The sequence below is a fragment of the Hyperolius riggenbachi genome, chromosome 2 (genome assembly GCF_040937935.1).
Source record: "Hyperolius riggenbachi isolate aHypRig1 chromosome 2, aHypRig1.pri, whole genome shotgun sequence".
In the NCBI taxonomy this organism is placed as follows: Eukaryota; Metazoa; Chordata; class Amphibia; order Anura; family Hyperoliidae; genus Hyperolius; species Hyperolius riggenbachi.
The window spans coordinates 100,324,626-100,337,150 of NC_090647.1; the positions used below are offsets into that span (position 1 = coordinate 100,324,626).

The 12,525-nt window shown below is 42.8% G+C and overlaps 1 protein-coding gene across 2 annotated transcripts in view; it reads left to right on the plus strand.

Annotated features, from left to right (window-relative positions):
- LOC137543984 (phosphatidylinositol 3,4,5-trisphosphate 3-phosphatase TPTE2-like) overlaps positions 1-12,525 on the plus strand; it is an 86,573-nt gene that overhangs the window by 48,133 nt on the left and 25,915 nt on the right. For both annotated transcript variants that reach the window (XM_068265040.1, XM_068265039.1), the window contains exons 6-11: positions 199-318; positions 1,932-2,031; positions 4,510-4,573; positions 5,488-5,552; positions 7,630-7,690; positions 10,241-10,322. In XM_068265040.1, coding sequence (XP_068121141.1) covers positions 199-318; positions 1,932-2,031; positions 4,510-4,573; positions 5,488-5,552; positions 7,630-7,690; positions 10,241-10,322 — 492 coding nt within the window. The remainder of the gene's footprint in view (positions 1-198; positions 319-1,931; positions 2,032-4,509; positions 4,574-5,487; positions 5,553-7,629; positions 7,691-10,240; positions 10,323-12,525) is intronic.

The following is a 12,525-nucleotide window of genomic DNA, read 5'->3' on the forward strand; positions in this document are numbered from 1 at the left end:
GCTGTGCATTATTTAGAAGATAAGTCCCAGATCCAGTTTCCTTTCCAGTCCTCATATTTCCTGCATGCTCACATATCAGAACTTGTCAACATGCGTCTCTTGTCCTGCGCTTTTGTCTTGCTGTGCTGGAAATCGTTTGTTTCCCTGTAAAACTAAATGAGAAGGATCAGCTTTCTGACTCGTGTTCCTCTCTTCCAGATTTAAGAAATACTTCAGTTCCAAGCTGAATATCTTCGATGCTGCTATTGTTGTCGTCACGCTGGTTGTTACCCTCATCTATGCATTTACAGATTTCAGTGGAGCCACTAATATTCCAAGGTAACCCTTAGCAACGCAGGGTTCATGTCACTGAATAGGGAAAAGGTTAAAGCAAAACTGATGCAAAAGTAAACTTATGAGATAATGAATTGTATGCGTAGTACAGCTAAGAGATAGAGCATTAGTAGCAAAGGAAAGAGTCTCATATTGTTTTCCAGTACAAGAACAGTTAAAAACTGTCAGTTGTTATCTATGCAAAAGAGCTTCTCTGAGTTCCTGTTTTTTGAAGCACTCAAAGAGAAACTCCGACCAAGAATTGAACTTTATGCCAATCAGTAGCTGATACCCCCTTTTACATGAAAAATCTATTCCTTTTCACAAACAGACCATCAGGGGGCGCTGTATGACTGATATTGTGTTGAAAACCCTCCCACAAGAAGCTCTGAGGACCGTGGTACTCCTGGCAGTTTCCTGTCTGTGAACCTTGTTGCATTGTGGGAAATAGCTGTTTACAGCTGATTCCAACTGCAAACCAGCATGCAGCAGCTACATCACCTGCCAACAGTAAAAATGTCACCATGTGATAAATGTCAGAATATAAATCAGGGAGAGGAAAGATTTTACAATGGGAAAACACTGACTAAATCATTTATACATAATTATTGTAAAAATGAAGCACTTTTTTTATTACAGTATTTTCACTGGAGTTCCTCTTTAACCACTTAAGGACCAGGGCTTTCTGCAGTGATCGGTGCTGCGTGGGCTCTCCAGCCCGCAGCACCGATCAGGATTGAGCCTTGGCGATCAGACTTCCCCCCTTTTTTCCCCACTAGGGGAATGTCCTGCTGGGGGGTCTGATCGTCGCCGGCTGTTTTCAAAGCCCCCCTCCGCAGTGTTTTTGGCGCTCCCTCCTTCCCCTTACCTCGCTCTCCCTCCATGGGCTGCGCAGGACGGATTTCCGTCCTGCGCATTGAAGGATAGGCTTCAGCCTATCATATGCCGGCGATCCCCGGCCAATCAGAGGCCGGGGATCGCCGATCTACGTCACGGCGCTGCTGCACAGCAGCGCCGTGTGATGTAAACAGCAGGGATTTCTTCCCCGCCTGTTTACAGTTCGCATGCTATACCACTAACGACCCGCCGACGCCTATCGGCGTTAGGCGGTTGTTAAGTGGTTAAACAGCCAAGAAACAGTGAGAGACCGCTTGAGCTGAGGTTTTACTGTAGAAAAATACAAAGGGTCATTATTTCTGTGGTTTTAAAACTGCAACTGTGACAGTATGATGCAGTGTTATAGAAAAGCTATATAAATGAAAATACAATTATGAGACTCTTTACTTTGCTACTGATGTTCTATTTATTATCCGTACTACACATACAATTCATTATATCATACTTTTTCTCTGCTTCAAGTCTTTGCTTTAGTGGGAACATAGCCGAAAAGCGCTGCTAACACTGCCTATAAATAAGAGGCACTGGTCCACCAAAAACTGCAGTCATTTGATTAAGCTCTATCATAGCTCCCTGTTTAATTGTATGCATTTTTATCTTATAAATAGTGCAAGTCAAAATATTACTGATTGCTTCCAATTGTAAATCTTGTAAAAACATCTGCATTATGTAGATAAATGTAGAGTTGTATAGGCATTAATGAAACATCTCTCTCTTCATAGGCTGGTGAACTTTTTCCGAGCGTTGAGAATATTCATCTTGATTAGAATCTTCCGTCTTGCTTCTCAGAAGAAACAGCTGGAGAAGGTGACCCGGAGAATGGTAAGGCCTGATTGATTTGGACTCATGATGGAAACTTCATTGGCTAAGATACACTTGTGTTGTCTCATTTGTGACTAATGTCTGTCTGTAGAGCACACTTTAAAGAGGAAACAACTTGGTCGCTCACGATTGACGGACGTTTGGATGCCGCCATAGGTGCCCATTAAAATACTGGCAATGTGGAGACATTTTGCAGATGCAGCACGCACCCAAATTTCCCCACATTGCCGGTATTTCAATAGCACCCAGAAATTGTTGTTTTTTGCAGTGTATTGGCGGAGGATGAAGGGTGGGTTGTGGTGTTAAGGTTAGCTGTGAGAAAGGGGGTTAAGGTTAGCCAATCGGGGAGGGAAGGGTGGTTTAGGTTAGGCCTGGAGGGCAGCAGGTTAAGGTTAGCTGGGTCTGGGGGGGGGGGGGGGGGAGCAGTTGAGGTTAATCATCTGTAAAGGGTGGGTTCGGTGTGAAAATAAATAGGGTTAGATTTAGCTTTAGCAGAATATTGATACGTATTACCAATATTTTACTACCCCCATTAGTACTGCAAGAGTAGAAAATCAGTAATTTTACCAATATTCTACTATCAGCTATTTCTGGCTACCCAAATTAAATTTCCAGGCGCTGTTTTTTATGTTCAACTTTAAAGAACAGCTCTGGGAAATTCCCCTGGCTTCCCTGTGGCCCAATGAACAGAGTGGCCCAATGAACAGAACTGAAATGTACATCTGTTTAGGAAACAGAGATTGCCTCACTTCAGCTTGCTGTGCAATTATGAGAAGCAAAAGGCTGTTAGTGGATTTCTAAGGGGGCATTCCCACAGGAAGAGACGCCACAGTGAAAGTAAATTGAAGCTGCGGCAGGTCAGATGGTCACATGATTACATTTACTGTAGAAGTATAGGGCTACAAGGAACCCAGCTAACTTGTTGGGGTTTTTCTTTATTATCAGAACTACAACATTTTCTTTAAATAATCTTACTTTTCATTGCATCTGAACTAAACTGAAAGACAAGTACGATATATACACAAAAGAGGCAACTTTCACTCCGTATTATGCAGTAAACTGGTTGACTGCATAGACTTGAATGCCCCATAAACTTAGAGCTTATCTTAGGCAAGTATACAGGATCATGCTTATGGTGGAGGAAGAGGGCAGGGGAAATCCACAAACACTGGCAATGCCAGCTCATTATGGAGAAGCAACAGACGTCTGATCTGTTTTTGTCCAATCAAGAGTTTCCCCATAGAGCAGCATCTCCATCTAAAGACATCAGGAGACATAGACTTAGTGGATGTTCTCTTATGTGTATGCAGGGCCAACACTGCCATTGAGGTAAGGGAGGCAATTGCCCCAGGACCCCCACCACTCCAGGGGCCCCCGCGTCACTGTACCCCACCACATGTGCTGCCCACAAGTCCTGCTAGCTTGCTCACACAGACACAGTTTTCCTTGCTCCGCTGCCACTTCCTAGCTCCCGGCATACTCAGGCTTGCAGTCAGATAATTAGCCTTATTCCCCTCGCTCTGACTGCATCCCATTGCAGTCAGATTAGCGTGGCCCGCAGTGATGAGGGAGGCGAGTAGTGACCAGTGACGGCGCACATATACTTCAAATATAGGAAGTAATCACTACCTGTATTTGAAGTATACGAGTGCCGTGACAGTTCACCGCTCGCCTGCCTCATCATTGCGAGCCACGTTCATATGAGTGCAAGTGCCACTGAGTATGCCGGGCATTGGGATGCAGAGCGAGGGGAGCCAGCGATATATAAGAACCAGTGTAAAACGATGGCTATTGCATATGGCTGCCTACACTGAGGTGGAAAAGGTTCTCTTGCTGAGTATCCAGGAGGAAGTGGGAGAAGGGAGCGGGCAGCTCGGAGGCCCGCTAGATCAAGTTTGCCTGAGGCCCCAGTGGCCTTGAAACCGGCCCTGTGTGTATGGGGACCTCAGAGCTAAGCCATGAAAAGCTCACCCTCAGTGATACAGAAAATCTCTTTTGCATAGGTAAACTGTCCTGTCTGTTGGTTGGCAGCTGTATGACAGACACACAGGCCCATATGCAATTCACTTCCTCCCCTGAATTTTCCCTAGGAGGTCATTTTTCATCTTCTATTTACAATAAATTGTCAGCACTTTGTAATTGAAAAAGTACCAAGAACAAGTAGGTGAAATAGCAAAACTATAAGTATTTCTTGCTTGTTGGTGATTTTAAGGGCATCTTAATGACAAGTTTGAAAATATCACTTAGGAGTAAATCAGGTGCCAAAGTGAAGCAGTGGCTCAAAGAGACCAATCAGAGTCCTTGATCTGTTGGTGACAACCTACAAGGAAAACTTAACCTATTCCTACCTAATCTGCTTCATTTTAGCTTCTTTTTAATAAAACTGAAATTCTCATTGAGTCATTATCAGAAGCAATCATGGCTGCCATAAGGAATGCAAATTGTATGTAAGATTAGATTTAATATTTTCTCCTATAGGTTTCTGAAAACAAGAGGCGGTATCAGAAAGATGGGTTTGACCTGGACCTCACCTATGTCACAGGTTTGTGTTGGATCTGGTCATTTTTGATTTAACGATTCAGTAAAGCTGTGTTAACCAGTCGGTGGATGTAGGGCACTGAATAGCCTTACGGTCATTTTGTGATATCAGCACTTCTACAGAATCTACGTAGAAGCGCCAATATTGCAAAACGGCGGTGAGGCTATTCAGTGCTCTGCACCCAATCCATTCACTGCCGACCTCCATTTATGCTCTCCATAGTTAAGTATCTGTTTGTTTTTTATTTCTAATATAAATCATATTCATTGTATTTCTTTGAAATCTCTTTATTCTTTTGAGTGTCTGTTAGTCTTCATTTGGGATGTACATAACCTCCTGGATGCATTTGCAGGTTCCACAAGCACTGATGCCCAATGTGGCTGTGCATGGTTTTTGTAGTCTTTGTATTTACTTTGCATTTATTGTAAAAAAAATCTAAGCTTGCTTATTGATGCAGACTTCGATAAATCATATTCTAGTCCTCAGTACTAACACAAAGACAGTTTATCTCATCAAATATACATGAAATATGATAAATGAACATATTCACATATATAGCTGGAAAGTTGTAATCTTCTCACGTTTACACAAGAGCTGTTACTCTGAGATTAGATGACTTTGCACTGCTGGCTGACTCACGTAGGAGGCACATATCCTTGCTATGTTCGCAATGAGCTTTTTTCTCAGGAAGCCCAGTATGATTTCAAACTGTGTATCATAGCAAAAATTCAGTTGTCAAATCTCTTATTTCATACAAACTGAGAAATCTGCTTAGTTGGGAACCAATATTATCAAAGTTGTGTGAGAATCTTCCCATACTGTACATCAGTAAACATTCTAGTTATTTTGTGTTATTTTGTGATTTCTAGGTATCTTTAAAAAGATTGTTTAGTAAATGTTCATGTTATCCTTAACAGATCGCATTATAGCCATGTCATTCCCATCTTCTGGAAAACAGTCATTTTACAGGAATCCCATAGAGGTAGGTGTTCTTAGGTGCTGACAATAGTACACTGCAGTTTTCAAAGAGAATTAAAAAGCACTGTCCACGTGTCAGGGTTGAGTCCAATCAGATTCTTCCAGAATTCCTTTAACTACGTAAGGACCACTGTGATTAAAATCCCCGCTGATCTCGCAACTGAATCCCTGCCGTGTCCCGTCTCAGCTCACTTGCTCTGCCTGTCTCTATGACAGCAGAGCCCTGTGAGCCGATCAGGAGCAGTTTTCATTGGCTCCTGGCCGTGTATATCAATGTAAGCAACTCCCATAGGCTTACATTGATAGACATGGTCAGGCGCCAATGAAAGCGGTTCCTGACCGGCTCATATGACTCTGTCGTCATAGAGACGGCATCCGACAACCCGCAATGATTGTTCAAATTGAACGACCGTCATGACGGATCACTGGACGAGCAATTGACCATATCCCCATTGACTTTCACGCAAATTACCATGATCCTTTTAACGCTTGTTCGCTCCTGTAGTTTCTTTTTGCGATAGGCGATTGCGGAAGATAGATTGGGGAAAGCTCATTTGTTGTGTCCTTGCAGGAGTTTTACTGTCTTCGACTTTCATGACTCTCTTGAACTGATTAATGAAGACATTCAGGCCTCAGCTGTTGAATGCAATAGGGCTTGCTTTAGATTCCTTTAGGGCCTGTACACACTGCTGCTCTTGCGCTGCGTTTTAAAAATTGCATGCGATTTTGAAATTGCAAAGCCTTCATGAAAATAGAAAAATCGCATCACACCAGTGTGTACGGGTCTTCATGATTTTCATGATTTTTCAAAAGACCTTGCGAATTAAAAAATGCATGTGATTTTAAAAGCACAGCGCAAGCGCAGCAGTGTGTACAGGCCCTTCGATTGTAAGCTTGCAAGGGCAGAGCTCTCCCACTCTTTTGTGTCTTGAATTTGTTACACATTTATTCATATTAATTATGTCACTGTTATTACTAATTTTGTATTTTGAACAGGGGTGTAACTAGAAATCACTGGGCCCCCCTGCGAAACTTTGGATGGGGCCCCCTCCCGCCAAACTCCACCCTCACCAGTCATTAGAACAATTGTGCAGAGAGCAGAAAGCGCTTTCTTTCTGTGCCCAGACTCCTTAAAGGGGAACTGAAGTAAGAGGTATACGGAGGCTGCCATATTTATTTCCTTTTAATCAATACCAGTTGCCTGGCAGCCCTGCTGGTCTATTTCTCTGCAGTAGTATCTGAATAACACCAGAAACAAGCATGCAGCTAGTCTTGTCAGATCTGACAATGTCAGAAACACCTGATCTGCTGCATGCTTGTTCAGGGGCTATGGCTAATAGTATTAGAGGAAGAAGATCAGCAGGGCTGCCAGGCAACTGGTATTGCTTAAAAGGAAATAAACATGGCAGCCTCCATATACCTCTCTCTTCAGCATCCCTTTAAGCATCACTACAGGACATAGCACTTGGGCTGAGGAAGATAGGCTAGGTACAGCAGCCCTGTACACAAGACCCTGCTGAACACTGAATAGGGACTGTCTACAAATCTTTGTCTGCAAAACTTTGTATGATTCCTTATCAGTGGCTGAGCAGATGCAGTTATTAGAGCAGTTGTGCAGAGAACAGAACGTTTTTTTTCTCCTTGCCACAAGTCTCTCAGGACAGGGCCCCCTGTGGCTCCTGGGCCCCCCTGCAGCTGCATCCCTTGCAGGGTCTATTGTTACGCCCCTGATTTTTGTACCAATTCTGTATTTTATATATTGGTGTACACCAATGTCTGTATTATTATGTACCCCATGTTTGTTTCTTACTTTGTACAGTGCCACAGAATATATTCACGCTTTATAAATCAATAAGTACAATAATAATAGCAAAGCAGGCCACACGACTGACACCCAATGACCCCTTGACTGCAGAAGCAGCAGTGCATGTTGATCAGAAGTCTGCTTTTATATTACTATAGAAGCATGTTGCATATTACTCTTGTTCTGCACTATGCTATGTGTTATCATTTCTAAATCTCCCATTTCCCATTTAATATCTCAAATTATCTCAGTAACATTTGTACTTTTTACTTCAAAGGAAGTTGCAAGGTTTCTGGACTCCAAGCATAAAGATCACTATAAGGTGTACAACCTGTGCAGTAAGTACTTCTCAGTATGTGGCTGATATGTGTCTATACTTACACTAGTTTATCATTGAATAAGCATAGCCAGCCAGCCAGCAGTAACGTGACAAAATGTGGAAAACTTCAAGGGGGCCGAATACTTTTGCAAGCCACTGTGTGTGTGTGTATATATATATATATATATATATATATATATATATATATATATATATATATATATATATATATACACCTGTATATAATAGAATAGATAGCCTTACAATCACGTACTAAAAATCTTAAAATAATGGTAATATTAAAAGCGATATATTAGTAATTTAATCGACGCATTATAAGTGTAAAAAACAAAGTTGATACCAAAAGCAATGTATTTCTAATAGAATAAGGTTGAAAATGATATTTAAGCATTATACTTATGAAAACAAATTTAAATGATAAAATCAGTGTAAACGAAAATTTACTTGTTACAGTCCTGAAAGCGAAATTTAAAAATGGAAAAATAAGTAAAAGCTCCTATAAGCGAAATTTAAAAAACGAAAAAATAAGGAAACCACAAAGTCAAAACGAACTTGTAAACGATATTTATAATAAACCTTATTCTGTAAACGAAAACTTTTGTTAACACGATCCCTGCAACCGCTATTTCTCGGGCGCCCAAATTTCCTGTTGGGCGCCCAATAGCCGATATTTTGCATTGCAGTCTATGGTGGCGCCCTTTTTGTCCATTAGCCCTTTTTTTACTGCTTCCCAGTTTGACAATTGTATACCTTCATTCTGTTCAGCTTTTCTCCCATGATTCAAAGCTTGAGGCCCCTTTTACACTTGCATTGCAAGAGCGTGTTGTGTTGCCCTGTTTTACTGCAGAGTAATGCAACTGCAAGGCAATGGGGCCTAGAACACTTGTCTCGTTGTGCCGGTAGTGCACCATTCCGCTGCTGAGCCATCATAAAGTCAACAGTGCGTTGCCGCCAGACAGAAGTAATTTAAGTCAATGGGTGACGCATACCTTTTAAAAAGGTATGGGGCCCTGGTTGAGGCACGCATACGTGGAACAACAGGAATAGGACTGGGAATCCCCGGGAACCCCAGTGATGTACTTCCTGTCCAGTAAGAATTATGTCACTGGGTGATGGGCAAGGCCGGGCCGAGGCATAGGCTGGAGAGGCTCCAGCCTCAGGGCGCAGTGTAGGAGGGGGCGCACAATTCATTCAGCTGTCATTCCTAATTGTGTTTAAAGCAGAAAGAAATAAGAAAAGAAGATACATGGAAGTGACTACAAGCCAGATAACTAGAGATGAAGGTGTTGGGGGCCCTGGGGTGCTTCTTAGTCTGATAATAATCAGTGTGTGACGGCTGGGGTGGAGGGATGGAGGGGCGCACTTTGGTGTCTCAGCCTTGGGTGCTGAAGGACCTTGTCGAGGGGCGTGTGGGGGGCGGCACTATGCATATGACCCTGTCAGCATACTCTGCCACAGGGTCATATGTTTGTGATTTGTTGCGGTGCAATGCGGAAGTGTTGCGGTGCAATGCGGAAGCGGCGGGACATCACGCCGCAAACGCACGCCTCAAGTATAAAACCGGCCTTAAGAGACGTTGCACCTCCTCTGCATCCTAAAGCTTTAAAGAGACTCTGTTACTTTAAAAAGTGCCCCTGGGGGGTACTTACCCCGGGAGGGGTCTGGATCATAACAAGGCTTCCCCTGTCCTCCTCCATCCCACGGTGGTCTCGCTTTGCCCCTCGTAAGCCACAGTCGACCATTTGTCAGGCTGTGGCGCAGTAGCGCCTGCAATATTTACCGTCTCCGGCTCCAGCACAGGCGCATGTTGCGGCTCTCGGCTCGGAATCAGACGGAAATAGCCGATCCCAGTCAAGTCGCCTGCGCAGTAGAGCGGACTCGACTGGGATCTGCTATTTCTGCCTGATTCCGAGCCGAGAACTGCTTCTGCGCCTGCGCTGGAGCCTGGAAGGTAAATATTTACATGACTGCTGTTCGGATTGGCTCAGCGAGACCACCGTGGGGCGGAGCAGGACGGGGGAAGCTTCGATAGGATCCAAGCTACCCCCAGGGGCACTTTTTAAAGATATAGATTCTCTTTAGGTCTATTGTAATAAAGTCACAAAACAGAAAGTATATTTAGAATGATCTGTTTTTGACCATAGGAAATATAATGCAAAATATATAAGGTAATAAATTACTCACATCCCCTGTTTGGGTTGGAGTTTTACAAACATACGGTCATTTAAGACTTTTTAGGGATTTGCTAGCATAAGTAGTAGATTTACCAAAGGATATAAGTATTTCAAAGAAAATCATAAATTCCAACGATAAACAATTCCATTGGTTAAAAGTCACTTTTGTATTGAAATACTGTAGCATCAAGCTTGGATTAAGAGATGGGTGCAATAAGTTTATGAGATGAGGATGACTGGAAGTGACTCGTAGGGCTGGTTTACACTACCAGCACTTTTTAAGCGCAAGTAATTTGAAAAGTTCTACCAAGGTAAATTTTTGTTAACTTCGTTTTTTATCTATTTACTGACAGTATGTCAATTTTTTCTTGAAGGTGAAAAGGGTTATGACCCTAAATACTTCCATTACAGAGTGGAGCGAGTTTTCATAGATGATCATAATGTACCAGCTTTGGAGTAAGTCTGCTTTTATTCTGAACAACTGATCTCCTTCTAGAGACAATACAATTTAGGCAGGGTTCACACTTGTGAAAATTGCAGGCATTTTCCCATATTCAAAATCACATTGCAGTTTAAAACTAATGTGACTTAAATTGGAACGGTAGTGAAAATAACATAATGAATAAAATTCCTTATTGTTTACAATACGTATATTTCATTGTAAATTCTTTCCTTTCCCTGATTTACATTCTGAAATGATTCACTGGTGGTGACATCTTTAGTTCTGTCAGGTGATTTTTACAGAATGTTTATTACTGAGAGTTCCATGCCCAGAGGGTGATATTGCTTGCTTGGCAGTTGGAAAAATGCCGTTATTTCCCACAATTCAACAAGATTCATGGACAGCAAACTGTCAGGACCATAATCATGACATCACACTGTGGGAGGGGTTTCATCACAATATCATCCATACAGACCACCCTGATGATCTATTTGAGAAAAGGTTAAAATTTCTAATGGGAAAGGGGTTCTCAGCTACTGATTGGGATGGAGTTCAATCCTGAGTTAAAGGAATACTGTAGGGGGGTCAGGGGAAAGTGAGTTGAACTTACCCGGGGCTTCTAATGGTCCCCCGCAGACATCCTGTGCCCGCGCAGCCACTCACTGATGCTCCGGCCCCGCCTTCAGTTCACTTCTGGAATTTCAAACTTTAAAGTCTGAAAACCACCGCGCCTGCGTTGCCGTGTCCTCGCTCCCGCTGATGTCACCAGAAGCGTACTGCGCAGGCCCAGTATGGTCTGTACCTGCACAGTATGCTCCTGGTGACATCAGCGGGAGCGAGGACACGGCAACGCAAGCACAGCTGGAATTTCAGACTTTAAAGTCTGAAATTCCAGAAGTGACCCGGAGGCGGGGCCGGAGCATCGGTGAGTGTCTACGGGGGACCATTAGAAGCCACGAGTAAGTTCAACTCATTTTCCCCCGACCCCCCTACAGTATCCCTTTAAATGTGAATTTTGCATGTGGGTATAAAACTTACAGCAGTCCAGCATTATTTCGCAAACCATGTGCATTTTTCTAACTACAATCATTTGCCACTCTAAAAAAATATGTGCGGTTCAATACAGGCAAATGCACACACTGTCCAAAAATTGTGTTCGTTTTAGCCACTGACAAGTGTAAATCCATCCTCAACTCTTTATATTCCCTTCTCTGTATTTATGCTTTTTTTTTATATGTTAAGATAATTTCTGAAAAACTTTAAAGCAGTTTGGAATATAGCAGTATATTACACACAAAAATGGTGATTACACATACAAAAGTAGCTTATCATATAACAGTACACTACTTGTGTGTAAGTAGTAAAGTCCAAGATTGGTTTGCACACTGTTTGTGATCATGAAGTGTTTTATTCTCTTTACTAGTTGACCTCAGCCCGTTTAAAACGGGCTCTAGGTCTTTTCACGCAGCCACCGCCTCCGCAAGTCAGTGCGTATGTGCGCACCCATCTGCGGCGCACGCACCCATCAGCCACTCACCCGTCCGCTGCACGCACCCGTCCGCCTCCCTGGCCCCGTCTCCTGACCTAACGGTTGTCCGTGCTGCGCACATGCGCAGTAGCAAAAACCCACGGAAACGGACAGGATGATGCAGGGACATCTGCGGTTTTATTATATACGATTGACTGCACTATCTGATGAAGGGGACCCCCCACGGGCCCCAAAACTATTGTCAATTATCGTGTTGACTTATGTCTTGAAGAAAAAAAAACACTTCAGCATCACAAATGGTGTGCAAACCACTCTTGGGCTTTACTACTTCTTTACAGGTGTGGCTTAACAACAAGGTTATGCACCCACCTTTTCATATGGCAAGGTGTTCCTCTCCAGACCTCTCACTACTTGTGTGAGTAAGCACAGTTTTCTGCTTGCACCTCAAAGTGCATTTAAAGTGGACCTGAACTCAGAACTTCCTCTCTGCTCTAAAAAAAGAAAAAACTACTTAAATAATACTTCCCAACTTTTTGACATGAGAAAGAGGCACAATTAAGCCATGCCCCTGCCACGCCCTTGATCAGGCCCCCGGCCGTCACACTTCTAGTCACGCATACCATAAAGATTTCATAAGAAAAATATGATTTTTTTATAATTCAGACCACACTGGTGCTTTCTATCCTGGTTCATTTTCTTTCATATTAACATTTTAAAATTAGTAATAT